The sequence below is a fragment of the Triticum aestivum genome, chromosome 2A (assembly GCF_018294505.1).
Source record: "Triticum aestivum cultivar Chinese Spring chromosome 2A, IWGSC CS RefSeq v2.1, whole genome shotgun sequence".
Lineage (NCBI taxonomy): Eukaryota > Viridiplantae > Streptophyta > Magnoliopsida > Poales > Poaceae > Triticum > Triticum aestivum.
In genome coordinates, this window is record NC_057797.1 from 758,068,544 (window position 1) to 758,094,369 (window position 25,826).

At 43.8% G+C, this 25,826-nt stretch overlaps 1 protein-coding gene across 1 annotated transcript; it reads left to right on the forward strand.

Annotated features, from left to right (window-relative positions):
* Positions 1 to 6,259: 6,259 nt before the first annotated feature.
* On the forward strand, positions 6,260 to 15,025 carry LOC123038221 (uncharacterized). Its single transcript, XM_044462111.1, has 23 exons — positions 6,260 to 6,506; positions 8,317 to 8,543; positions 8,651 to 8,756; positions 8,898 to 8,999; positions 9,084 to 9,143; positions 9,255 to 9,333; positions 9,438 to 9,541; positions 9,626 to 9,803; positions 9,931 to 9,959; positions 10,711 to 10,859; positions 10,937 to 11,039; positions 11,193 to 11,288; positions 11,375 to 11,427; positions 11,542 to 11,665; positions 11,883 to 11,945; positions 12,031 to 12,087; positions 12,201 to 12,362; positions 12,837 to 12,907; positions 12,999 to 13,092; positions 13,320 to 13,456; positions 13,559 to 13,639; positions 14,209 to 14,314; positions 14,678 to 15,025. The coding sequence occupies exons 1-23, from the start codon at positions 6,312 to 6,314 to the stop codon at positions 14,720 to 14,722; spliced, it is 2,421 nt and encodes an 806-aa protein (XP_044318046.1). The 5' UTR covers positions 6,260 to 6,311; the 3' UTR covers positions 14,723 to 15,025.
* Positions 15,026 to 25,826: the final 10,801 nt, after the last annotated feature.

Genomic DNA, 25,826 nt, shown 5'->3' on the forward strand with positions numbered 1-25,826 from the left:
GTAGTGGACTCGAGGAGGAAGATGCATGGACCTTTACTGGCTGGCACGCTGCTCCATAAATACCAAAAGCAATGGTGAGGTACTAAGGTAGGTGAAGATGAGAGTGGGCAGTACTACGTACGTCGACGTGTAATAAAGCGCATGCCAGCGGAAGTCGTCCGTACATGCGTTAATTTACGCCCCTTACTGTAGATGCAAAATCCAGGGTAGGTGCGAGCATAAAATGAAGAGGGTCACATGCGTTAATTTACGTTTAGTCCTTTCAGTGTCACGAGGCAGACACCCTCGTCGGTTCGATCTTTTTCAGCTCCAATCAGGCCGCCACATAGGAGGCGTAGGCACGCACCATCCGCAGCGACCGTCGAGCACGAGCACATGGATGTATTATTGGCAGACCCAGCTGCCTTGGTCGTCTCTTGACACAACTAACCCTCCGTCCACAATATGTTTTCAAGCAACTTTTGGAGCTGCGACAGTAGCACTGCATGCTCTCATTAAAATGGTCAATTATGCTTGAGGCAGGGCTGCATTATTCATCCCGCTGAACTGAACACAACCATGCATGCAGCTCCTCCTCTCCTCCATACGTACGCTCCTGTTACTACTCCTATTTTACCCTAGAGATTGGGACGATATAGTGGACCCGAGGAGGAAGATGCATGGCATGGACCTTTACCGGCTGGCACGCTGCTCCATAAATACCAAAAGCAATGTTGAGGTGGGTGAGGGTGAAGATGAGAGTGGGCAGTACATGTAATAAAGCGCATGCCAGCGGAAGTGGTCAGTATACGTACGTGCCTTTAATCTACGCCCCTACCGTAGATGCAAAATCTAGGGCAGGAGCGAGCGATGCTCGAGCATATGAAGAGGGTCACATGCACCCTCACGGATCCACAGTAAATGTCATAAACAGGGTAATAAAGCCAGGCCCATCTCAACCTGGCAATGGTTAACCGTAACGGGCATCCCCATGGGGAGTTACTCTATTCAGGGATGGAGATGTGCCAGCTTTAATACCCACGAGAAAGCTGGTGTGTCAAATACCTTACCCAGCACGTAAGACGGAGATGGGGATGGGATAACATTTTACCCACCTTACCCGTGAAGGCCTTACATGTGGGCTCTAAAATTAGTGAACCACATGTAGTTCCTGCCCTTACCCATCCAGATTTTCACCCATCTCACCTCTTTGGCCAAAAAGCCCTAAGCAAACCCCAACCTAACCAGAAGATATTATTTATTATGCCAAAATGATATTTTTTTTCCTACTAAAATGCTACCGAAGGTCGTCGTTGATTGCGTGTATGGGTTTCCCCAGGGGGATAAAAAGCTGATGGGGATAGGAATGAGAATATTTTATCCCCGCGGACCGGTATGGGGATAGGGATGAGAAAACAGTGAAACAATGTTCTACTATGTACAGTGAAATATGAAAAAAAATCTGAAAGTAAAAAAAAACACAACAATTAATCATGAGAAAAAGGGTAACTAAAAATTAAGTCATTACAAAGAGCTTATCCCTCACCTGCAAAAAAAGGAAGAAAGAAAGAGCTTACCGCTAGAAGCTATAGTGAACAAATAACAAAACATGCAAAAAGCTAGGGTAAAAGAAGAAGGACGCCCACATAACTCAGCTCGTGCAAACAAGCAAAAGTAACCCGTGGCTCGTGCGTGGAACCGTAGAAAAGTGATGGGTAGAACACACAGACACACAAGGGTTGCCCCTCGTAGAGACGAGCCGCGCACCGGTCGTTCCCACGATAACGAACAAAAGCCATCACGAATCTTAGTGTGGTGATCGGAGGCCTAGAAAAGTGACTGGGACCATAGTTAAAAACTCAGCTAGCTAAGCTTCAGCAAAACCGATAAAATAAAGTTAATAAAATAAGATGAAACGAGGAAAAAAGTTTAATGAAAAAGAATACATTCAGGTTGGAGAGAGTGAGCCTAAAAAGTTAACTCAAATTTGAGAGAGTGATTGAGGAAATGGGAGAAAAAAGCTCACAGATTTGCCTTGAATCTCTCGTTATGCACAGTGTAGTAACTTGAAACAAGACCCATCCAGAGCAACGACAAAGGGACAACACAACCAGCTCCCCGCCACCTGAGACAAACAGTCCCAATGGCCTAGCGTGTGCTGAGCAAAAAGAAAAAAAAAAGATCAGATAACAGTCCGCTCCCCACGTATCTCCATAAAGCACGGATCTTGGCTTGTTCCCCGATCGGACGGTCGTTGACATGAATGAGCCCATAGATAAAACTCAGCTAGCTGAGTTCTAGCAAATCCGTTATTTTAATTCATAGAGACAATACGACGTCAAGTATTTGCACTCGAGCTCAAATGCTCTTGGTGGACAGTAAAATCAGAAGAAAAAAATTAAAAAAATCAAAATTCTGAATGAATGTGCATGCAAAATTTTATTATGAATGAACATTTCTGGAAGTCGTGGCAAAAGAACAAAAAATTGATACTCCGAATATGCTATTTTTGAAAGCATCTTGGAGTACTGATTTTGTATTTTTTGCCATGACTTCTACAAATGTTATTTCATGATTAAATTTTTTAAGCATAGAAAATATTTATCAAGGGTTACCAAAAAAAGAATTTATTGATTTTTTTTTACTTTCTTTTGATTTTGCTGTCCACCCGAGCTCATTTGAGCTCAGGAGCAAAAGAACACTTTCAGAGACGATACTTTGAGCAACAATTACTTTGTTAACATATGCTTTCTATGATCTTAGATTTTATAGTCGTATCTAAATACAGCTTACCTTTTCTCAAAAAAGAAAACAGCTTACCTATTACTAATTTAGTGGAAGTACTATAACTTTGTTCATCGATCTGATCCTGATCCTAGTGTAGTCAAATAATTTGGCTACACTCCTTGTATGAGTGAAGTCAAACAATATGTCTTATATATCGGACCAGAGTCATTTAATAGCTATGTATAATGATGCTATCTTAAGGCTAGTTGTAATGGAGAGTACCATAACTAGTATCATGCATATGATACTAGTCTATGATACTACATCCGTAATGCATAGTATCATATGTTGGTATCATAGGGGACTATATTTATTGTCATGCATGACACAAAGTAGCACATCATTTAATATGATACGGTATCATGATATGATACTCAAGCCTCTCTTTCTTCATTTAATTCTATGCCATTTCATCAAAATTGCTTAGCTGGCATGCATGATACTACCTATGATACTCCCATTACGGGCAGCCTAAGATTGTCACAAACTAGTGTAGAATAAATGTTGAGATGGTGGAGAAAGAAACCATAAGACAAGACTTTTCTCCTCTTAATTAAGAGATGATTTTTTTAGCAACAATTGTCTCATCACATATTTAAGGATATTTATTTATTGAAAAAATACTAAGAATAACCTATCGTACATAATTTTTTATTGTCTTATCTAGATTATCGAAAAAGACATTCGCCCCGCTTTATATATAAATTATAAAGCAACAACCATCACATACTAGGTACAAATGCACGCCACCATAACACATGCGCACACCCAAGGCAGGATACATAGACGCTGAGCGCAGAAACAAAACTCCTAGTACTACAAGAGCAACCGGAGTCCTCAATCGGGAACATGCTATCGCGAAGAGATGAAGCCACATATGACAAACCGTGTGCTCGAAGGCGGCGCCTTCAATAAGGTTATGACACCAGAGCACCGCCACCGCCCGGCCTGAGGATCAAAGTTTCCCTGGAACAACACGATGGGCAATGAGAGCCGCAACGACGCCTTTAAAAAGGAAACGAGCTTTGCCGCCGCGGGGGTTCGTCCGAAGATAGATTGGGTTTTCACTCCGGCCAACACTCACAGTCACCGAACGCCACACCTCGGCGACCACGCCGCCCACACGACCACTGCCACCGGGCAGCACTGAGCCACACGCTCTTCCCATGAGGACCGTGGAACCACCACCAGGGCCGCCGCCCCGGCATCCAAGACCTCGACACCACCTCACATGAGACCCACCGCTACCCCAACCAAAGATACGAGTGGAAAGGATCCGCCTTTCGCACCCCTTGGCGGACCCACTGCCAAAACCCAATAGGCCGGCCAAGACAGGCCTCGATCGACCCGTCCTGCGGCACCAGGAGCGAGACGAGCTCGGTCCTGCCGCCGGGTGCGAGACGAGCTATGGACCACGCGCCGCCGGGGGAGGGCCAACCTTTCGACAGAGGTAACGACCAGACGATGAGGAGATGGACCAAAGGTCGAAACGGGCCGCCTACAAACAAGCCGACGCCGAAAAGCTAACCGCCACCGCAGTCGGCCCGCCAAGCTGCCGTGAAGCCACCCACGGCCGGAGCCGTAGCCACACCGGGCCACTGCCCAACCTGCGTCGTCCGGCGAGCTCCAAGCGTCGGAGCCGCCGGACACGCACCAGCGTTGGCACATGCCGCCGGCACCCCCCATCACCTGATTTGGTCGAATCCGGCAGAGAGCCCGTCCGCGCGCCACCTCCTGAGACGGGAGCTCTGCAGCCACTGCACCGCGCGCAGGACACAGGTCGCCCGGTGCGCCACCACCAGCCTATCTCCCCGCTACATCGCAAATACGCCGCCACCCGAGGAAGCCGCCCCCGCGTCGCTGCCCCATGAGCAGAGGAGGAAGAAGGGCCCTGCCGCCGCCACGACCACCGGGCTTTGTCCGACAGCGCCTGCCGGCGGCAGCGGGGAGGAGGGGAGGCAGGCGGTGTGGAAGGGCCTACTGGCTAGGGTTTCCCCCCGAAGCACGCGGGCGCGTCGCGGGAGGGGAGAAGGGGGATCCTTTGTGTGACGAATCCTTATCTGGATTACGTGGCGGGCATAAAATAAAACAACTTTATCAATCATTGTACATGCCCATACCGATGACCAGGCCACTTTTACCGCTGCACACGAGAAACATAGATAGAGTGTACAGTGTGTTGCCAAACGTTTTTGAGCTCGTTGCGGCAATCAATGGATCGTCAAGCATCCTAAGGAGCGCGGGTAGATGGTCACAACTGACCCGGTTTAGATACATTCGTATCTAAAACAAATCTAAGACAATTTTTTTGGCGAAGAACCTCTGTGTCCTAGGGACACTTGATGTATACATACAATTTTGGAGTCTAACCTGCTGAAGCGACTGGGTGGATCACCTGACGCTGCGAACCAACCTATGATTGAATGGTTAGAGGGACTGTGGTATCCTCAGCCCATCTGGGTTCAAATCCTGATGCTTACATTTTTTTCTGAATTTCTGCTGATACGCATTCAGTGGGAGGCAGGCCCGTATGTAGACATGTGCAGCTGGAGCGGTTGCACATGGCCTCCAATTTTGAGGGGGGGGGGGGGGGGGGGGGGGGGATAGAATCAGCGATTACTAGTACTAGTCAACTGATTTGGCACTAATTCATGCAGTTTTATATAAGTGTAAATGAAAAAGGACTTGCCCTGAACATCAGAAACGCCTCCAGGCCAACCTCACGTCTCTCTCTCGGTATTTGCGTTTCTCATTTTCACTGCATGTTGAGCGATCCGGCCCCATGCATTGCCACACATCACGGTCTCCAACCTTTCTCCCCTCTAATTAGATTCTTGTAGACATTTTTTTGTTCTTTCTGATTTTTTCATTATTATTTTCATTATGGCAACAAGTAAAGTCCTTTTTGGTGATGATAAAATGTGAATTCTCTTAAAAATACTCCATCATCCGAATAGTTAATACAAAAAAGTTCAATTAATATTTTTACATATATGACCTAAATTTAATTTCGCACCGGGCCCCGGATTTGAAAGGTACGGCCCTGGTGGGAGGAGACGTACGTTTCCGTCGACGACGAGATGCCTATGGGGACTTCGTAAATTTCAAGATAATATGCCGGGTCAGTCTTTCGGAGATGCTCATAGGGGTAGGGTATGCATGTATGCATTCATAGGGATGAGTGTATGCGCGTGTATATGAACACTTGCGTCTGTACTGCGTTCAGGAAAAAAAAGATCACATGACGCTACACACGACCAGCACTGGTTGCTGGGCGTAAGGTGGTCAGCTCCGGCTCGTATGTCCTTTCTTTGTCGATACCCATCTCCCGCGAAACAAAATACTGACCGGTACCGCACAGCCTCGAGCGAGTGCCATGCATGCTGACTCGGTGGTGGTAACGTGGAGGGATTGACCGTGGACCGTCAAGTAACTCCCAGCCCAGCTACACTGGTCCAACCTCCAAGTTAAATAAAGGGTGGAGAGCCAGAGAGCAGAGAGCAGCTGAGCAGGAGTTTTTTAGATAAACGACACCGGCAGGCAGGATGAGGGTGGCGGTGGTGGGCGGCGGGGTCAGCGGGCTGGCGGCGGCGCACGAGCTGCTTTCCGCGAACGGCGGCGTGCGCGTGACCCTGTACGAGCAGGAGGAGAGCCTCGGAGGGCAAGCCAGGACGGTGGCCGTCGACGACGGCGCCGGCGGTTGCGCCAAGCTCGACCTCGGCTTCATGAGCTTCAACCAGGTCCGTACACTGATGAGTTAATGGTACCTGGATCGACTTGGATCGTTCGTGTGCATGCATGCATCCGCCAATTATTTGCCGTAGCTTCGTGGTTCACCCACAGACATGACATATCAGTTTGTGCGTTTCCAGCGATAACACATGTGTGCTTTCCTCTTTTCCATTTCTCGTGCGTTGTTGTGTTTTTGTTTTCGAGTCGTTGTCGTGTTGTGTCGTATCATTGGTTGCAACGATTTCAAAAAAAAAAAAGATTCACAAAGAGTGCTTATCAGGCTTGTGAACATTGCTCCATTGTTCAGAGAGAAGAATATGGAGCTCTCAGGTGCTCCATACTCCCATACGAACATTTCCTTTAAAAAAATACTGATAATTTTTTAAAAAAAATCTAGAATACAGGGATATCAAACCTGGGTCTGATCTACCCCTATATGAAATTTTGTGAAAGAATACCAGGAAACGTATTCGTGGCAAAAAAGATAAAAAAATCCTATGTATAAAAAAACACTGTTTGGATGGATTTTGTTCGGACAGTATTTCCTTCGCCATAAATAAGTTTTTGGGTATTTTTTCATGAAATTTCACACGGCAATAGATCGGGGACCCATGTTTGGTATCCCCAAAATTCAGATTTTTTTTGATTTTATTGGTACTTTTTATGATTAATTTTCGTATAGGGGTGTGGAGCACCCAAGAGCTCCTGTGTATTTTCCATACATTATGCCTTTTGTTGGTGGAACTTTTTTCCAAAAAAATACAAGAGAACTTCAGGTTTCACAGCCCGTATGTGGTCAAGGCTTGTAAAAATTGATGTTATTCCAAAGTTCAAAATTTTCATTATTCCTTCGAAAGCCAAATGTTTTTTTCTTCCCTCTGAATCAGTTTCGAATTTTTCATTATTCCTTTTTCTTCCCTCTGACTCTGAATATGCTGGTTCATTTTAATTCTATACAGAAAATCTAAACATACGGGCGTCCGGCGCCAAGCGTTCTGTCTCCCACCTTTCCATCCGGAAGGTTTCCCACCGTTCGCCAGGCGGTGGTGTGCCTCTAACTCTAAGCACAAAGATCATCTTTCTACTACAGATATCATCGCATTTTCACGCCAACCTTTGCATTATCATCATCGTCATTTGGTGTCTGATTCCATGTGCTCATAGTTCAAATGGAGAATTTTGCGTGTGGATTTGTGTTTGTGTTTTGCGGTGGTGCACCGTTCGTAGCAAAAAGTGCAAATTGATACAATACTATTCAGAAAGTATACAACAACGTTTGGCTGTCACAACGAGAACGGTGGCAGTGCCAGAAATTCAATCTCGAGTATTCAGTTTAGTTTTGTAGTCAAATAAATGAATTTCTATTAAAAATCAAGAGTTGTACATGTGTATATTGATTTTACCAAAAAGCTGGAGAGTCAGTTGAGTACCAACTTAAACGTGGCTTCGCCACCAGGCGAGAATGCTTGTAAGTGAAAATTGCTCTGTTGTACAGAGGGAAGAACATATTATGTTTTACATTTTGAAGGAATTAGGAAAATTTCGAAAAGTATTACCCCAAAAATAATTATCCAAAAGTTGTTCCTTACCTAATGTTGTCTGAATGTGTGTGGTGGTGTAAGTGTGTGTGTGGGTCTACGCCTTTTACTCAGAGTTCGGAGGTAGAAAATTTTGCCACACAGAGCATTAACCAATGGTGGGAAGCTTTACTCTGATAGTATAGGACCTCCTAACCCCGGGACTGAACATATTAGAAGATACTAGTACTATACTTTGTTCCTCACTAAGATTAATATTGTGCTATATGCATCAACGTAGGTAACATATCCCCACATGATGGAATGGTTAGAAGGGCTCGGGGTGGAGATGGAGAGATCGGACATGTCTTTCTCAGTGAGCACACAATCGAAAGGCGGCGGCGGAGGATGTGAGTGGGGCAATGGCAACGGTATCTCAGGCCTCTTGGCGCAAAAAACCAACATATTAAAACCCAGTTTTTGGCGCATGGTCTCTGAGATAATCAAGTTCAAGAATGATGCACTGACGTAAGCAGTACAGTTCGCATATTATAATACTTCCGTTCATAGCTGGATGCCTTGTGTTTATACTATATGATGACAGTTAATTCGCTGGTTTGATCTTTGAAATGAAGGTACCTGGAGGACCATGAACACAACCCTGATCTGGACCATAATGAGACATTGGGGCAGTTCATTCAGTCGCATGGATATTCCCTATCGTTTCAAGAGGCTTATCTTGTACTGCTTCTGTCTAATCTACTTGCTTATGTCCTCCTTTAGTGTAACCAGAAACCCTTCATTTGGCAAAATCTCACATCAGAATTCTGCTTTCAATTTTGACTTTTGAGTAAATGGCACGAAATTGTACATTTGGTGCAGATTCCAGTCTGCACAGGCATGTGGTCATGTTCATCACAAGATGTTTTCAGCTTGTCTGCTTTCTTCGTGTTGTCATTTTGCCGTAACAATGACCTTCTTCAGGTGCCCAGCTACTTCCTATGCATGTTCCTTTCCCATTGCATTTGTCTTTGTGCATTTGAAAGCTGATTAAATCGCTGCACTCAGCTGTTTCGTCACACCCAGTTTCCCACTGTCAAGCCTTGTTCGCAGTCCTATGCAAACAAGGTATGCATTGCGATCCAGCAGCCTCAAAAGAGGTTGCACATTTGTAGTTGTTACACTTTTTAGGCTTTTGCTGTAGGCAAATGCAGGGACTGAACAATGCGACTATTGCAGGTAAAAGGAGAATTGGAGAGCATGGGCTGTCGAATTAAAACCAGCTGTCGGGTCAAATCTTTTTCAAGTCTCGATGGATGTGCGTACATGCGTTATTGTTTGTTTATTGCCTGTACAAACAATGAGTCATCATATATATTATTGATTTACTGGCTGAAACAATCCTCTATCTTGGCACTGCAGTAGGTGGTTTCAGAGTCTTGGAGAATGATGGGTCAGAGGAAACATACGACAGTGTCATCCTTAGAACACCCTGTAGAGCAGGCTCAAAAATAACAGCAAAACGGAAGCTTCGGCCTAACCCCTCCAGCAGCTTGAATTAATTACTTAATTATTAACTGTGGTATATTTGTTCTTTTTTCCTCTTCTAGAAAATTGAATCTGCCAGGCCTTTCTTGGTGACACTCAACCCCCCTTGTGTTCCGGATCATGTACTGCTTAAATGGAATACAAGGCTTCCTGTTCCATCTGTGGCTGTGGCGAAAGCTTATCTTCAGCTTGATCAGATCCAGGGAAAGAGGGGAATATGGTTCTGTGGGACATATCAAGGTAACTTGTTTCATGAATTTCAGTTTCTAGATATGTACGATATACTTATATATACTACATTAAAGTTAAGTGTGAAATGATCTAAAGAGCACTAGGTCTCAAATGTCTCTTCTACATTGGATCTTAGGTCATGGCTTCTACGAAGATGGACTAAAGGTATTTGCGTGCCCAACCTGTCCATTTTTCCTTTTAGATCTGCCTCGCATAGTGAACCATACTGTTGCGTGCTAAATTGCTAAGGGTCCAGCAAAGCTAAACATAACTACAACTAGCCATATCGTTCCCTGCAAAAAAACTAACTAACCATCTCCTTGCTTAGTTCCATGTTTTTCGTTTATTCATCTATGGGGGCTGTTTATGTTGGGAATTCGCCGCTTGCCGTAGATCAGATCACCTACAGTACGCCGGTGCAACTAGTCTCAGGACTGAACCACGTACAAAGCTAGAAGCAAGCAAGCAAGCACCCGGCTGGATCGATTCCCACGTCCACTAGCACATGCACGTACAAGTCGCCGTAATCAACCTCGACGGAACACAACCCGCCGAGACGGCCGAAACACACGTACGCACACGAGAGAGTATTTGTTTTGCCTCAGCCCGTGGGCTTCATCGGTTGTTTTTGCTTTTCTATTTATAAGATGCAGATTACATGACCTTGACTCACACGGAAAAATACCGACTAACCTGCAACCTGACTCCAACTAGGACTCCTTGTAGTACTAACTCACGTAGAAAGTCTAGGACTCAACTCTAAGCATTATACGTGTCACGTGGGGAGTTTGGAATATCCAACAGTTTACACCACCCTGACATATATGCTTTTAGTTTCAGTCACATAATTTAGAGTGACTATTTCATGACTAGTTATGTGAGGTCTTTTTGTGTTGGACATATTGAATCGATGCAGTCCGGGAAAGCAGCAGCTCAAGATTTGCTTGGGAAGAAATGTGAGCTTCTGCTGAACCCAAAGAAGATGATTCCATCATGGACCGAGGCTGTGGCGCGCTTTCTTGTTGCAAGATTTTTCAACCAATACATATCCATTGGTAACTTGATGTGAGTCCTCGTACGAAGTCGAGATACTACGCGACGTCTAGTTATGCTTGTTGTTCACCTTAATTGTTTTTGTACAGATTGGTCGAAGAAAGAGGTAGTGTGTTCACCTTTGGTAAAGCTTGCGACAAATGCCGTGTAAAATCTGTCATCCAAGTTCATGACCCCTTGTTCTATTGGAAGGTTATCTTCTCTTCTCTTGTTGTGACCACACGTGCATTTAAAATAATTCTGAGTAGTGATGTGTCCGTGGATGTTTCCTAATTTCGTATATACTCCATGCTTTGTACACCTGGTTCTTTCATGTGTTTATCCTGGCTCTTTCATGGCTTTCAGGTTGCAATAGAAGGAGGCATGGGCTTGGCAGAAGCCTATATCGACGGTTGTTTCTCTGTTCTTGACAAGACAGAAGGCCTTCTGAATCTTATCCTGGTAAAACTAAATCATAGTCCATGAGCTTATGGGTAGAGCTGTTTCCTGTTCATTACAGATCAAATCCATGATCAATTACTTTGCAGATTCTCATTGCTAACAGAGACGAGCGTAGGAACCGACGTATTGCCAGAAAAGGGTTCTGGAACCTTCAATTCCCCACTAAATTTATATGAATTGATTATAAAATGAAGTTGTACCTATGAGTATGCATTTGTGATTAATCATGTACATAAATGTTTTTGCTTTACAGGTTTTGGTTGTCACCCGTGTATGTACTAGCTCAACTGGCATATGCTAAACACTTTTTGCGCCACACCTCGATGAAGAACACTGCGACACAAACTCGTCGAAACATCTCTCAGCACTATGATCTTGTCTGCACTCATGTCTTCTTTTGTTATTACATCCCATCATGATTAAGATAACTAGCTGCTTAGATCAATTCGTAATACCAGATTTACGGCAGATATTATTGAGATTGAGATTTTTGTGTTCCAAACCTCATCAAAAAGATTTGTTATCATTATTTACTTGTGATACGCCGAAATACTAAATAGTACTAATAGTTCTCTTTCTTATATATGTGCGCAGAGTAACGATTTTTTCTCGCTTTTTCTGGATAAATCGATGACATACTCTTGTGCAGTTTTCAAGGTTTGTAAATCCTATGTTTTGTTCTACAGCTTGTAAATTTTGCAGAGTACTTTTATTAATTCATGGACTAAGATTAAATTGCTAGGATAATGAAAGCTTAGAAGCAGCCCAGCAACATAAACTTAGCCTTCTAATCAACAAGGTAATACTTACATTTCTCCAGAGATTGCATTATTAGATTGATTACTAGTTGGACAATGTTGTGAACATGATCTGATGGTACTTCATTCTTGCAAAATACACATTTAACCAAAGGCTAAAGTCAAGAGGGGGCATCATGTTCTTGATATCGGTAGCGGCTGGGGAAGTTTAGCAATGGAAGCAGTTAAGCAAACTGGCTGCAAATACACTGGAGTCACTTTGTCGGCGGAGCAGCATAAATACGCTGAGAGAAAAGTCAGAGAAGCTGGCTTAGAGGTTAGTTCTATGTTACTCCTCCTTTACACAGTACCTGTCCAGTTTAATAGTTTTTCAGTATTATTCCACCATATGTGTTCATTGAGGAAGTGTGTGTATATAACCCTGTGAAGCAGACCGACTCGTTCCATCACAGCCCACTCTAAATGAAACGGTATTATCCCGCACGCCCACCGTTGCTGACAACACCGATCCTCCACACGACACTACCAGACCAGGGACAACACCCCGGGGATGAGACCCACCCCGGGGAGTGAAACAACTACCACTTCGCCATCGTTGACCAGTGGAACTTTACTGCAGCATATTTCAGAGTCGAGTAGTTTGGATTGCCGTATATTAATTATAATTTCGTAACTACAAAACAAATATAGACGTGCATGGTGAATTAGTATTATTTTGCCCCAGCTTATATGCTTTGGCAGGGTGAAGTTTTAGCTAACAATTCTACTGTCTATTGTTATTAATTTTCAGGACCGCATAAATTTTCTGCTGTGCGACTACCGTAAAATACCACCTTTTAAGTATGACGCAATCATAAGCTGGTAAGTGTTACTATATTACAGATGTGCACTGTGACTTCGACAATACCGGTGCTTGTGGTTGTACTTAATGTATTCCTCTTATGTAAATCAGCGGTATGATTGAACATGTTGGCCATGAATACATGGACGAATTTTTTGCTTGCTGCGAGTCTTACTTGGCTGAAGATGGGATATTGGTCCTCCAGGTTAGTGCATCAACAACTAAGTAGTATATTTCCAAACAGCTTCACGGCTGGATTCCACTGTCCCTACGAACGCCAACCAAGTAGTATATGCCATATTTTCGGTGCACAAGAACGAGGATTAGGCCTTATTCTCTCGGATTGGCGGAAAAAATCCAATGAAAGATAGTCCTTATTATCCAAACAAGACCTTAGGTTTATCATGAACTAACTATTATACATGTGTTCAGTTCATCTCAGTCCCAGAGGAACGGTACGAGCAATACAGAAAAAGGCCAGACTTCATAAAAGAATACATATTCCCTGGTGGTTGCATTCCTTCTTTGGCCCGTATAATGTCTGCCATGACCACGTCATCAAGGTTCTGGTACGTTTTACATGAATCGAACAATATTGATTGGTTACTTCATGGCCATGGATGAATCTCCATCAATTAAACCTCCCTGATCTTGTTGTGTACTGGGTGTAGCATAGAGCATGTTGAGAATATTGGGCCCAATTACTACACAACTCTGATGCACTGGAGGGACAATTTCATGGCCAACAAAGAGTAAGTATCACTTTGTCATTCACTATTCAAGAATACTGTTGTACACTTAATTATGAAAATTTTGGTAAAAACAAGACTAGCTTATATAACTATATACTCCCTCCATTTTTGTATACAAGGCTACAAACCCATATTACAGGTACCAAGGTAGAAATTAATGGCTACTTAAACCAATGTTGCAAACTAGTCTTTTTTCCTTGCTTGACGTGTTAGTTAATGTGTATTTTTCTCTACAACGCACAACAAAACAACTCTCTCACTCCTCGTTGGTTGATTAATACGGTGCATGCAAATCAATCTTCTCACTCCCGCATGCATGCATGAGGTATTAATGTCTTCGGTTGCTAGTATGAGGCAAACCTCATCAATTTTACATCGGTTTGTGTTAGTGGCCTTGTATAGCTGCAAATTGTACTTTTCATAGTGGCCTTGTATACAAAAATGGAGGGAGTATCATATGTTCATTGAGCGGGTAAATTTGTTGTGACGATTATATACACATATACGTACATTGTTACAGTTGGTTGCTCGGTTAGTTTTAATTTCTTATCCATTTCTTCTTCTTGCAGTGAAGTTTTGGCCCAGGGCTTTGATGAAAGATTCCTCCGTATATGGGAGTACTACCTCATATTCTCTGCGGCTGGTTTCAAGTCACGAGCACTTGGAGATTACCAGGTATGCTCTGTGTACATAAGTATTTACCTATCCTATTTCCAGACAAATGTAAGTCATATGCTCCATCCGGTCTTAAAAGGATGACATCTTGGAAATCAGCGACCATTAGTTTTCACTGCAGTAAATCATAAAACATTATTAAAAAAATCAAATGATGAAAATTGTTTTTGTTGAGAAAGACCTAAAAAATGACATTTTCACAAATCAAATCAAAATATTTAATAAATTGTACTGGTCAGAGTTTTGAAACTTTGACCAAATTATCTTTGAACCTTCACCTTTTTGTGGAAAGGAGGTATTGCTCCAGGTACTGATGGTGGTACCTGAATGGACAAATGGCTGACATGTATATACTGTATGCAGGTTGTTTTCTCTCGTCCAGGCAACCGTCGGCTAGGCCAGCCTTGATGGCTAAAGACAGCATATCCTTCTCCGTTTAGCGTTCGTTACTTCTCGACTACCTACAACCTTTTTTAATAAGTCAGTCGTGGAATGGTTCGTTCATACTGGCAGCCTAATCAAGCGGTTTGGTGATCTGTCGTGTTATTTAATCATGCAATGGTTGGTTTTTTCGTGGCAGTGTATTCTTATCCATCAATTAACGTGTATGTGTGTATGCAAGTGCTACTTTAGACTGGTAACGAGAATTTGAGAATTGCATGTAAGGAACTGGTTTGTTTGCTTTGGTATCTATCAGAAAGGGTTGATGTACCTTGTGTAGTTTTTGATCTATTCCGTGTTTGCCATTTTTAATGCTGCTTATGAGAGAGAATCAATGTTCCTAATTACCATGCTTCACCAATGACTCACTAGGAGTTTTTTTTCTTTACGGGAAGCCTACAAGGCTAGCTTTATTCAAACTCAAATAACAGATACACCCTCCGTTTCATGATGTAGTGCATATAGATTTTTTGAAAAGTCAAATTTTACAAACTTTGACCAAGTTTGTAGAGAAAAACATATACATCTGAAATACGAAATACATATCCTTAGATACATCACAAGATATACTTTCATGTTGTCTATATTTGTTACTATAGATATAAATAGTTTTCTCAATAAACTTGGTCAAAGATTGTAAAGTTTGATCTTTTAAAAAATCTATATGCACTACATTATGAAAGGGAGGGAGTACATCATCTGCTAAAAGTTTAACGATGAAAGGGGGTTACGACCTCATTTAGCTAGCTCATGAGCAACTACATAAGACTGCCTATTATAATGCTCGATAGTAACCTTTTCGAACTCAACCATAATAGAAAGACAATCATCAATAGCACAAGCTGCCATCATAGAATGTCCTTCTCTTTGCTTTAGGGCATCAACCACCATGATATTGTCCAGCCTTGCAAAGATATTGTGACAACCAATACTTATTGCAAGTTTCAGCCCTTCATGAAGAGCAGCATCCTCAGCCGAGACTAGGTCCGCTCTGATAAAACTTTCCCTATGATCTCGGATGATTTGGCTGTGTGCATCTTAGTTATGCAGAGACCGGGTATAATTGTTAAAACTTTTTAAGTAATAAAACGACTCTTTTCAAAAATGAACTCAGATGATCGCCCCACTGTATTCCAAGTAAACACACCGAAAAAGGAGTGAATTGCAAAAAACCACCACATTTGAAGTTGAAGCATCCAATTGCCACCATATTTGTTGCGCGTCCCAAAAATCCACCACTTGACTTGTAAATTTTCTCAATAAAAACAAATGACCGGTTTGCCGCAGTTAACACGATTTCTGACTAGGCTGGCCCACCCGTCAGGTGCCACGTGGGCGAGGCCAGACGGCGAGTGGGTTGACGGCCGTTAGGGCACGCGGTACAAAACAGAGCCCCCACTCCCCGCCGCTCACACTCCACTCCACTCGCACACTCTCTCACTCTCCCTCCTCTGCTCTGTCCCCTGTTGCCGCCGCCGGAGTTCTTCGCCGCCGCCGGAGGCACGGTTCCCTCCCCGCTGTAGAAGATGCCGTCGTGAAAGGATGGAAAGGAGAGCAGCGATGAGGAGGAGCTGCTCGGCATGGATCTGGAGCAGCACTGGGTAAGATATCTGCTTTGCACCTAGGGTTAGGGTTAGGGTTCAAGTGTTCTTCGATTTCAGACCATGTTTGGAGCAGTTCCTATCTTTTCTGCGGTTCACTAGTGTGCTACAATGCAGGCGAACCCTGGCACCACTATAGATGCATCCTTCTGTGGTAGAGCTGCAGATGCAAGCATCACATGTAGACTGCACTTGGCCCCATGCATGAAATATGTTGCATTTGAAGGAAGGGACACTGGGAGGAGGTTCTATGGATGTGTTGTTCCTCAGGTCAGTAAATTCAGTGGTAGTTAGTCTGCAGATTCAGTTAATTGTGTTAATGGTAGTTAGTCTGCAGTAAATTCAGATAATTTGGACTATCTGCAGTTGCAACAATCAAATGTTAGTTTGTATGCAGTAAATTTGCACTGTTTGCAGTAACTTTGGTAGTTAGTATGTAGTAAATTTGGACTGTCTGTAGTTGCTGTCAGTAAATTCAGTTAATTGTGTTAGTGGTAGTTAGTCTGCAGTAAATTCAGTAAATTCAGTCATTTTGGACTGTCTGTAGTTGATGAAACATGTTTTTAACAGTGATTTTGCAAGCATCAGTTTGTGTCGGTAAATTGAGTAAATGAAACATGTTTAGGACATTGATTTGAACTTGAAGTTTCCTGAATGTCTATTGTATCTGCAAGTATGACTGAATCACTGGATATCTCATCTATTTTATTTTTGAAGTTAGCATCTTTATTTTCTAATACTTGATGCAGGATGGTATTGACTGTGGAGTTGCTTAGTGGGTTGATGCCCCATGGCCTTCTATTCTGCAAAGATGTTTGGAGAAGATATGGGAGATGTTTCATGAGGAGAATTGTGGCAGAGTGATTGACCATGCTAAGTATAAGAAAGAGTTGGACAAGGTGAACAAGCAGTTGGATACACTTGGGGATCAGTACAGTCAGCTAGTTGAGGATGTCACCAAGATGTTTGATTGGGCAGATCAGAACAACAGGGTCGTGAGTGATGAAGAGTTCAAGCAGAAGCAGATGGATGTGGACAAGGACATGGAGAAGCTAGCTACCAGCAAGGAGAAGGATAGTGCTGACTTTGGCAAGATGAAGCAGATGGAGAAGCTGGCTCAGGAGCTGAAGGAGATGAAGTGCATTCTTAGGTCTCAGGGGGAGATCATTAGGAACACAAGGAAGGAGAGGGATGAGATGAAGAAAGAGAGGGACTGGCTGATAGAGGAGAAGAAGAAGCTGGAGTTTCTGGTGGGTGATCTTATGAAAGCTGGTCATGGCAACAAGGACAAGCTTGCCAAGATCAAGTCAATCCTTGATGAGTGAACAATGTTGTTCATCACCTCAGTTATGTTAAGCTAATATGTGGCCTTGGAACAATATAGCTGGCCTTGGGGTTGTATATTTTGGGAATCCCCTAGTTATGTAATGACTGTGATGTTTATCTGCAAAACTACCTCCAGTTAATTTATGTAATGTATGTAATGACTAGCTGCAAAACTACCCCAGTTATGTAATGTTGTTAGCTTTCTATAGTAAGAGCTATGCTGTTATGAATCTGCTTCTTTGGACTACATGGTGAATGGTCAAGACCAACTGGGCATGGCCAAATTGGGCAAATGCTTACATGATGTAAATTGTTGATCACATAAAGCACAAAGATATGCATTTAACCTATAGGGTACATAATCCTAATAATCCAAAAATATGCATAGTGCACTCACCATCTAGGATTTATTACATTGCACTCATCAACTGATTTGATACATAGATAGATAGCAAGATAGATCTAGGAGCAGTGAAACTTAACATATCATTCATCTAGGTACAGAATCCTACTCCACCTCATCCTAGTAACCTGAAAAGGATGGAAATTGGCCCTCCTCCTTGCCCAGTAGATGATATCATCATCAGTAGGGTTGGAGTCAACTGGGAATGCCTCCATGAATTGCTCCATGTCTTTGCGGTTGCATGCTGCAAGGATCCACGAAGCTAGTTGCCTTCTCTCCCTCCTTCTTGCCTCTCTACGCCTGGCCCTGGGCACCTGTTCTTCTTCATCGACAACCTCTCCAAGATCCATCTCTCAAAGGGTTTGCTCTGGCGGCTGGGGGGAGGAGAAGTGATTGTGTTTGGGTTTGAATGTTGTGTGTGCCAATTGGGGGGTGCCTTATATAGTAGAAATGATGGCTGGTAGGTAGGAAATAGATTAATGGTGTTAGGTAGGCTTTTAATTGGCTAAGAAACCAAGTCCAACTTTCCTTGTCCTCCTTAATTGGCTCTGAATTTTAACTAAACTGAATTTTAACCCAAGCCAACTAAAACAATCATTTAGGCTTTAGGGTGGCTTGGGCTCGACAAAGCCACCCTAAACCTATCATTTAGGTTATATGGTGGCTTGGGCTCGACAAAACCACCCAAACCACCATTAAATCTTCAAGGTGGCTTGGGCTCGACAAAAACACCCTAAACCTATCATTTAGGCTCATTTAGGCTTTAGGGTGGCTTGGGCTCGACAAAACCACCCTAAACCACCGAAACCACCATTTAGTCTTCAAGGTGGCTTTGGCTCAACAAAGCCACTCAACCTTGCATTTAGGCTTTAGGGTGGCTCGGGCTCGACAAAACCACCACTCCAAACTAACCATCAAATGCCAAAATCTCATAGAATAGCAAAAAGCATAAAATCAAAAAAGTAAATTGTTGATGAAACAAACATGTTCTCAACCATAAGAGTTATCATCCATACAAGTTCTCAAACTTAGCATGGTAACACAAACAAGTTCTCAAGCATAGTTCACACATAGCAGTTCTCAGGCTAAATACTGATTACACATAGCAGTTCACACATAGCAGTTCTCAGGCATAGTTTCTGAAATTTAGAAATACTTAAGGCAGGCGGTTCAAAAGACAACAGCCAAATTGTGCACTGACTAGTTTCCACTGGTATAAAAGTAACCCCTCATCCTGGTGCTCTGGAACCTCTTCCTTTTAGACCCTACTGTTGCTCCCTCTATTGTAGTTGCAGCCCTAGGTGCCATGTAGGGCCTTCCACCTCTCCTGCTGGCTGCATTGCTTGAACCTGAAGCTCTTGTGGCAGCCTGGGAAGGAGTAGTAGAAGCATCACTGGTGATGCTTGCCCTTCTAGAAGCAGCAGTTGTTCTTCTTGGCCTTGTAGAAGCAGCAGGCTGGGCAGGACCAGTAGAAGCAGCAGTTGATTTTCTTCCCCTAGTAGATGTAGCAGGCTGGGAATGACCAGTAGCAGTTGATTTTCTTCCCCTGGTAGATGTAGCAGGCTGGGAATGACCAGTAGCAGTTGTTCTTCTAACCCTAGTAGATGCAGCAGGTGGTGCACTGATTGCAGGCTGTGCAATAGCAGTAGAACTTCCCCCAGCTCCATGGTAGTGAGTTCTGGTTGTCTAAGAAAGCACACATCATAGCCCAACAATTAGGATGAATCAAATGATTAAAACAATGACAATAGTGTGCATATTCCATACCTTGTGCTTGTCCTTTCTTGCCTGAAGATGAGGCTTCAGGGGCTGAGGGCAGTAGGTGTACCTATGTTTCTGCATATTGCAGTTGCTGCAGGTGATAGTTGCCATCCTTGATGTATCCTTCTTTGTTGGGACATCAAATTGCCCCTTCCTCCTAGCTGTTTGCTTCCTGCCCTTCTTCTCTTTGAACACTGGTGGATCTATGTCAACAGTTGGTGTCCTAGGCCAACAGTCAGGCCCTGGTACATGGTAGATGATGTGCTTGTATGTTTCCTTATACAATGGTTTTTTGAAGAACTCATGCACATAGTCTTCTGGCTGTCCCTTCACTCTTGTAATGGCAGAAACTGCATGGTTACATGGCCAACCACATAGGTCCCATTTCTTGCAGTCACAGGTCCACTTATCAAGGTTCACACAGTAGGTAGACTCCCCACTAGTGACTTGCCAAATACCAGGACCTGCCATGTATGCAGTGCATTGCCTTGAGTACTTCTTTGACTCCTCCAACTTCTCCATATAAGTGGGTGTTATCTCCCACTTACTCTTCTCTGTCTTCTCTCTAACTGCTTGGTACTTAACCATCAACTTAGTTCTGAATCCATCTACACAGCTCCTTATTGGCTTGTTCCTCACATCTAGTATCATCTTGTTAAATACTTCACTAAGATTGTTGACTACTAGGTCTGTCTTGCATGTGTGATCCATAGCATGCCTTACCCAAGTCTCTTTAGGGATATCACAAAGCCACTTCCAAGCATCTTTATCCTCCTTTCTCAGTTCATTCATTGCAACCTCAAAACCATTCTTGGTGTATGAATATGCAGCATTGTCCATATGCTTCTTCAACTCCTCACTTCTGAAGCCAGCTGACTGGAAATTTGCATAGATATGTCTAAGACAATATCTTTGAGGTGAGTGTGGGAACACAGCTTGAATTGCATTCAACAGCCCCTGTTTAAGTCATTATATAGATTATTAATCATATAACTTCATAATTGCAGCAAGTATTACAAATTATTAATCATATTACTTCACAATGGCAGCAAGTATAACAAATTATTATTTCTAGAAATTGCTTATTCAATTGTGAAATGAAAAATATACCTTCTGTCTATCAGAGATGATTGTGTATGTGCCCCACTTGTTCCCCTCTCCAATGCAAGCTCTTAATTGGCTAAGAAACCAAGTCCAACTTTCCTTGTCCTCCTTATCAACAATACCAATAGCAATAGGGAATATGTTGTTATTCCCATCCCTACCAGTGGCTGCAAGTATCTGTTGCCCAGTAGAAAGCTTGATAAAGCAACCATCTAAACTTGTATTAAAGCATTGGGTAGTGAAATTAGTGCATTATTAAGTACAAGATATGGGCAATGAATTGGAGTAATTTGGAATACATATAATACCTATAAAGGGCCTACACCCATTCAAGAAACCTTCTTTTGAAGCATTCAGACAGTAGAACATGTAGTGGAACCTAGGATTTGGGCTAGGATGGAGCTCAAGCTCTTTGGTAGTCACAATGCATCTGCTCCCAGGGTTGGTATCAAGCACAGCTTGAAGATAATCCCTAAACCTTGTGTATTGTCCCTTCATGTCACCTTCCACCACTTCAATGGCCAATGACCTTGCCCTGTAGGCCTTGGTCTTTGGCACTTCCAGCCCATACTTAGTCTTTGTTCTTTTTAAAATTGCATCAACACCAGCCCTTGGATTATCTCTCAGTTGCTGCTCACATGTTCTGGCCATCCAGTCAACTGTCACTTTGGTTTTTTCTCCATGTGCACCACAAGTGTGCAACAACTGCATCTTCTTGATGCAGAATGTCTTCTCATGAGCAATTGTGGATGCAGTCATGAAAAAAGGACACCCATTGTCCCTTTCTGTGCAATGCACAATGATCCTATCCTTGCAGTTCCTATGGTACTGGAAATTTCTAAGGATTCTGATATGAAAATTCCTAAGTGCTCTTCTAAACTGATACACATCAGTGAAGCACATACTCAAGCAAAGTTGGTCATGAGCATCTGGCTTGCTCTCATCATACCAGATCCTAGTCCTGGCCCTCTTGGCTTGACTCTTCCTTCCACAAGGGAGTGGTAGACCTGACTCATCATCTGAATCACTAATGCCATAGTCCCCAGGGAAACAAGCAGAATCATCAGATGGAATGAAATCAGGAATTACCTCAATGTCAGCTTCATGGTGTGATCTTGTAGTGGGGCCTGCTTTGCCTACTTTCTTGAATGTTTGAGGAAGAGGTGTCTCAGGTTCTGTGTCTGAGTCCTCTGCCTCTGGACACATCTCTTCCACTTCTGTGTCTCCTTCAAAGTGATGCATAGGATCCTCTCTTTGCTTCCTTTTCTGCTTCAGCTTCTCAATGATTTCATCTTCCTCCTCATTACCTATGTCATGCTCTTCCTCCTCAATGATTTCATCTTCCTCCTCACAGCAGTTCAAATCAACAAACACTTCATCATCAGAGGGGCCAACATCTTCCTGTACTTTCTCTTTGCCCTTTGCTTTCTTCAAATTCATGCTCTGTTGTGTGTTAATATATGCAGACTCTTGACCTGGCTCTACAACAGCAATAGGCACAGCATACAACTCTTCAATTGTGTCTTCAACAGCAATAGGGAACAATACTCCTGCCTCATCTATAGAAATAATGTTGGAATCCCCCACATTACTTATAGGCACTTGTTCCTCCACAATATTTGACCTATAAACTCTCCTGGATTAGGCTCATTAGCCTTAATTACAGTTATGTTGAGCACCTTCTGCTCAGCATAATAGTCTAGCATCTCTTCCACACTATCTTCACTGTCAATAACCTGCATTCCTGCTGCCCCCTTTCCTTCTTCTTTCATATAGAACATGTAGTCAGCTTCAGTATATCCCTCTTCAGTCTCTAGCAGTGCTAACATGTTCATAAAAGTAATTTCTGACAAAGAAATGGTCCTCTCCAAGTTGTCTCTCCCTTGAAAATGGTACCTTATTTCCCATATCTCATCATCCAAACTACATAAAATTGAGGAGAATTAGTGCTTGATTGATTCTGTTTTAATAATGTAACATGTTATTCAGACAAGATATTCAGACAAGATATTAGCACTATCTTCACTGTCAATAAGGAGTAAACAAAGCATTCATGCATAAAACTATAAACCCAGAGCTATATTTCCTACTGAAACATGTTATACAGAAAAGATATTAACTATATCAGCTATAACACTTGAGTAAACAAACAATAATCTTCAGTAAACAAAGCCCTAAAATCAAACTGCCCTCAAATCTCCTAAAATCTAACAACCCTAAAATTTCCAGTGAATCCAATGAAGAGAGGGGTGGAGGGGGAAGAAATCTTACCACACGCCACCGAACCCTGAAGCCCACTGATGGCCTTCTCCAACGCCTGAAGCCCTGATCTTGCGTGCTAGGGCCGCCGCCGCACGGCGCTCAATGTCCCACTCTGGTGGCGAGGGGGGCGAAGGGGGTCGCTCCGGTGAAGGAGCCCGCTGCATCGGCAAGCTACTGCTTCCGAACCAGTTGTCCACCTCCGAGAACCCATCACCATCGCCTCCAGTCCCTCCGCCGCCTGCTGACTCGCCGCCGCCGCCTCTAGGTTTAGCCGCCGCCGCCATCGCAGGACAGAGAGAATGACGGGGGAAAGAGGGGAGAATGGGCCAAGCAGTCAGAGCGCGAGCGCTTTGACCACGCGCGTGCCCTAACGGCCGTCAACCCACTCGTCGTTTGGCCTCGCCCACGTGGCACCTGACGGGTGGGCCACCCTAGTCAGAAATCGTGTTAACTGCGGCAAACCGGTCATTTGTTTTTATTGAGAAAAATTACAAGTCAAGTGGTGGATTTTTGGGACGCGCAACAAATGTGGTGGCAATTGGATGCTTCAACTTCAAATATGGTGGTTTTTTGCAATTCACTCCCGAAAAAGAGGTGTCCACATTAAGGACTTGCTGACCTGCTAGGACTGTCACCCATGTGTTAAATTTGGGTGAAGTTGTTACCTTTCCCGCTGCCCTCACAAAGTTTAGAACTAAATCAAGGATCGCTGGTGTTCTCCCCTCGCGGGACTGAATATCTTCTCTCGCAATCTGCCTTCTTTGCCACCATAGGTACCAACAAGTTGCTGCTATTAACTCCGGAAACGTAACAAGATCCATATTGGAGCTTTAATAGGAATCATCACAAAGCCAAAATTACTTGTCCTAGATTTGTTATGCTTGCTAGTTGCCAAATGCATATTACCTCTGTCTCAAATTACTTATCTTATATTTGTTTAGATACGGATCTATCTAACACTAAAATGTGTCTAGATACATTCATACTTAGACAAATCTAAAACAAGTAATTCGGAACGGAGGAAGTACTTTTTTAAAAAGAAGGCGATCTCTCCCTCCCTCCCTTCCCCTCCCCCACACCCATATAGAGAAGTAAAGTTAATCAAAGCTAGTCTCCCTCCTCATGCATTCACCGGCGACGCAACCTGAGCAAAGCTCGGTGCTGCCTCTGGGTATCTGCCTTGGTGTACCAAACTTTTTGAAACCCCAAAACTTGTAGAAACAGTGGCCAGAAAGTCGTCAATGTAGAACAGGAGGCGCCAACGCCCCCCCCCCCCCCCCCCCCCCCGAGAAGAGAACGACGATAAGGCCTATAGAAACTCTCTGAAACCATGGAACCTAGCCAGACGAATCCACTAGTAACCTAAACCGATTGGATCCTGAAAGACTTGTCGGACACACAAAACAACACACCCTTCGCCGGTGATAAGCACACCAACGGAACGGGGATAGGGTGGGAAAAACACGATTTCTAAACTGGGAAAGCATGCCGCCACGCCATCCCTAACCAAACACGATGAAACCCTGAAGAACACTTGACACAAATTTCCCACACCGATGTATGCCAAGTCCGGATCTATGGTCAAACTCTCCGCCTTCCAGGGCCATGCGCAGACGTCATCTTCTTCGGTGGCCCAACCAGGCAGGGCCGTAGTAGAAGCTCACTGCGCTGGATTCGTCCGGCCGCCGTCGAATTCACAAGCGCCTCCGTCGAACACCGTCTAACGAAGACCTTCACTCAGCTCTCATCTCCTTCTCCAACTTCAATAGACCTCCTCCAAGACCTTCAAAATTTCCCCGGCAAGCCCTCCTTGAATCAGCGACTAGTTTGATCGGGATAAGCAATGCGATCGAGCATGCGGTCGCTGTAGCAGATCGGAATCAGCGGTGGTCTATTGCGGCGGGTGTGCGTGCACGTACAGGAGCGGAAGTCTCGCAAGATTGGATCGCGAGAGGCGGAGCTAGCTATGAGCCTATGACCCAAGGTGGCGTCAATGCAAGCAGTCCGCGGCAGTCTGCATACCGCAGCGGCCGCGAGAGCTATATCTCGCGCATTTGCTTTTTGCGGACGATTCTTTACTGTTGTTGGAAGCCACCGAGGAAAGTGTGTCAACAGTCAATGAAATTCTTGCCGTATATGAGCAGGGGTCGGGCCAAATTATAAACCGTGACAAGTCAGCTGTGCTCTTCAGTAAGAATACATCACAGCAAAGGAAACAAATCTTTCTGAACTTACTTGGACTTCAGAATGAGGGACAGCAGGGCAAGTATCTAGGTTTACCACGTTATGTGGGAAAGTCGCGTCGCCTCTGCTTTGAGTACCTCCGGGACAGAATTTGGGAGCTGCTTCAGGGATACAAAATCAAACTTTTGTCAAAAAAGGGAAAAGAAATTTTAATCAAAACCGTAGCCCAGGCAATCCCCGCCTATGCTATGGCCTGTTTTGACCTCACTAAGTCCCTATGTGAGAGCATTAGCCACATGATATGCCGATTTTGGTGGGATAATCAGGAGGACGAGCATAAACATCACTGGGTTGGTTGGGACAGGTTGACTCTCCCAAAGGAGCAGGGTGGGCTTGGTTTCAGAGACCTACACACGTTCAACATCGCTAT